The sequence below is a fragment of the Nicotiana sylvestris genome, chromosome 3 (assembly GCF_000393655.2).
Source record: "Nicotiana sylvestris chromosome 3, ASM39365v2, whole genome shotgun sequence".
Classification (NCBI taxonomy): Eukaryota; Viridiplantae; Streptophyta; class Magnoliopsida; order Solanales; family Solanaceae; genus Nicotiana; species Nicotiana sylvestris.
This window is the reverse complement of record NC_091059.1, coordinates 34192447-34193713: the sequence shown is the minus strand read 5'-3', so window position 1 is coordinate 34193713 and position 1267 is coordinate 34192447. Positions and strand designations below refer to the sequence as shown.

The following is a 1267-nucleotide window of genomic DNA, read 5'->3' as shown; positions in this document are numbered from 1 at the left end:
ACTTTGGTCGCTAAAATTAAATTATTAAAATATGTTACCGACCAAAGTTGGTCGGTATGTGCTTTAAATTGTACAGTTGGTCCTTTTACCTTTGCGACCAACCTTGATCGGTAATTAGCGACCAACCTTGGTCGGTATACTAAAACGACCACCAAAGTAGCGACCAAGCGTGTTTGGATGCGTTTTGGTCGGTAATTTCCCAAAACTGACCAACGTTGGTCGGTTTTTGTGGTCGCTAATTACCGAATTTCTAGTAGTGATCCCTGACTCTTTTCTCAATCATCTTTACACACTCATCTTACAATACCACATCCTCTACCTTAGTTGTCCTATCTGTATTATTACAACTCACATAAGGACTCTGCTATATCCCCTTTACTTCTACCACAGTAATAATGCACAAGTCATCATAATACTTAGTGAGCTTAAGTGCCTTATACACATTAAAAGTGATTTCCTCATCGCCAACTCTCATCTTAAATTTCCATTCCCTTACATCAATAATTGTTCCACCAGTAGCTAAGAATGGTCCCCCAATAATAATGGGCATTTCCTCATCTACCTCATAATCAAGAACAACAAAATCAGCAAGAAGAATAAACTTTCTCACCTCGAACTAACACATCCTCAATAATTCCTTTTGGCATAACAAGTGACATATTTGCTAACTGTAAAGTGATTGTATTGGGTCTAAGCACACCCCAATCGAAGTTTCTTGAACAAAGATGATGGCATAAAATTTATACTAGCCCCTAAATTACACAAGGCTCTACCAACTTCTTGTTTTCCAAGAGATAGAGGAATTGTGAAACTCCTAGGATCCTTCAACTTAGGAGGAAGTTTACTCTGAACTCTAGCACTGCACTTTTCATTAAGTGCAATTGTTTCAAACTCTGTATTTCTTATCTTGTCTACCATAATATTTCTGAGATAACTTGCATACTTAGGCACTTCCAGCAAAATTTCCACCAGAGAGAAATTCGCACGCACTTGGCTCAAAATATCTAAGAATTTCTTGTACTTAGCATCATCTTTTTTCTTCTGCAGTCTTTGTAGAAACGGAGGTGGTGGCCTTGTCACAATTATTAGCTCTTATCCTTTGATTTCTTTCCCATTCTCCTCAACTGGCTTGGGAACCAATTCTACTTCAGGACTAGCCGTATACTTCTTTTTCTTTGGAACTTCTTCTAATACTCTTCCATTTCTCAAGGTAACCGCATTGACTTGAGCTTTAGGATTAGGCTTAGTATCACTAGGAAGAGCTCCA

At 38.2% G+C, this 1267-nt stretch overlaps 1 protein-coding gene across 1 annotated transcript; it reads right to left on the bottom strand.

Moving 5' to 3' along the window:
• Positions 1-364: 364 nt before the first annotated feature.
• Positions 365-918, bottom strand: LOC104244061 (uncharacterized). The gene is made up of 2 exons (XM_070168939.1): positions 762-918; positions 365-558 (listed from the first exon to the last, which is right to left on the bottom strand). Exons 1-2 carry the CDS (start codon positions 916-918, stop codon positions 365-367), a joined length of 351 nt encoding a protein of 116 aa, XP_070025040.1.
• Between the last annotated feature and the right edge of the window lie 349 nt (positions 919-1267).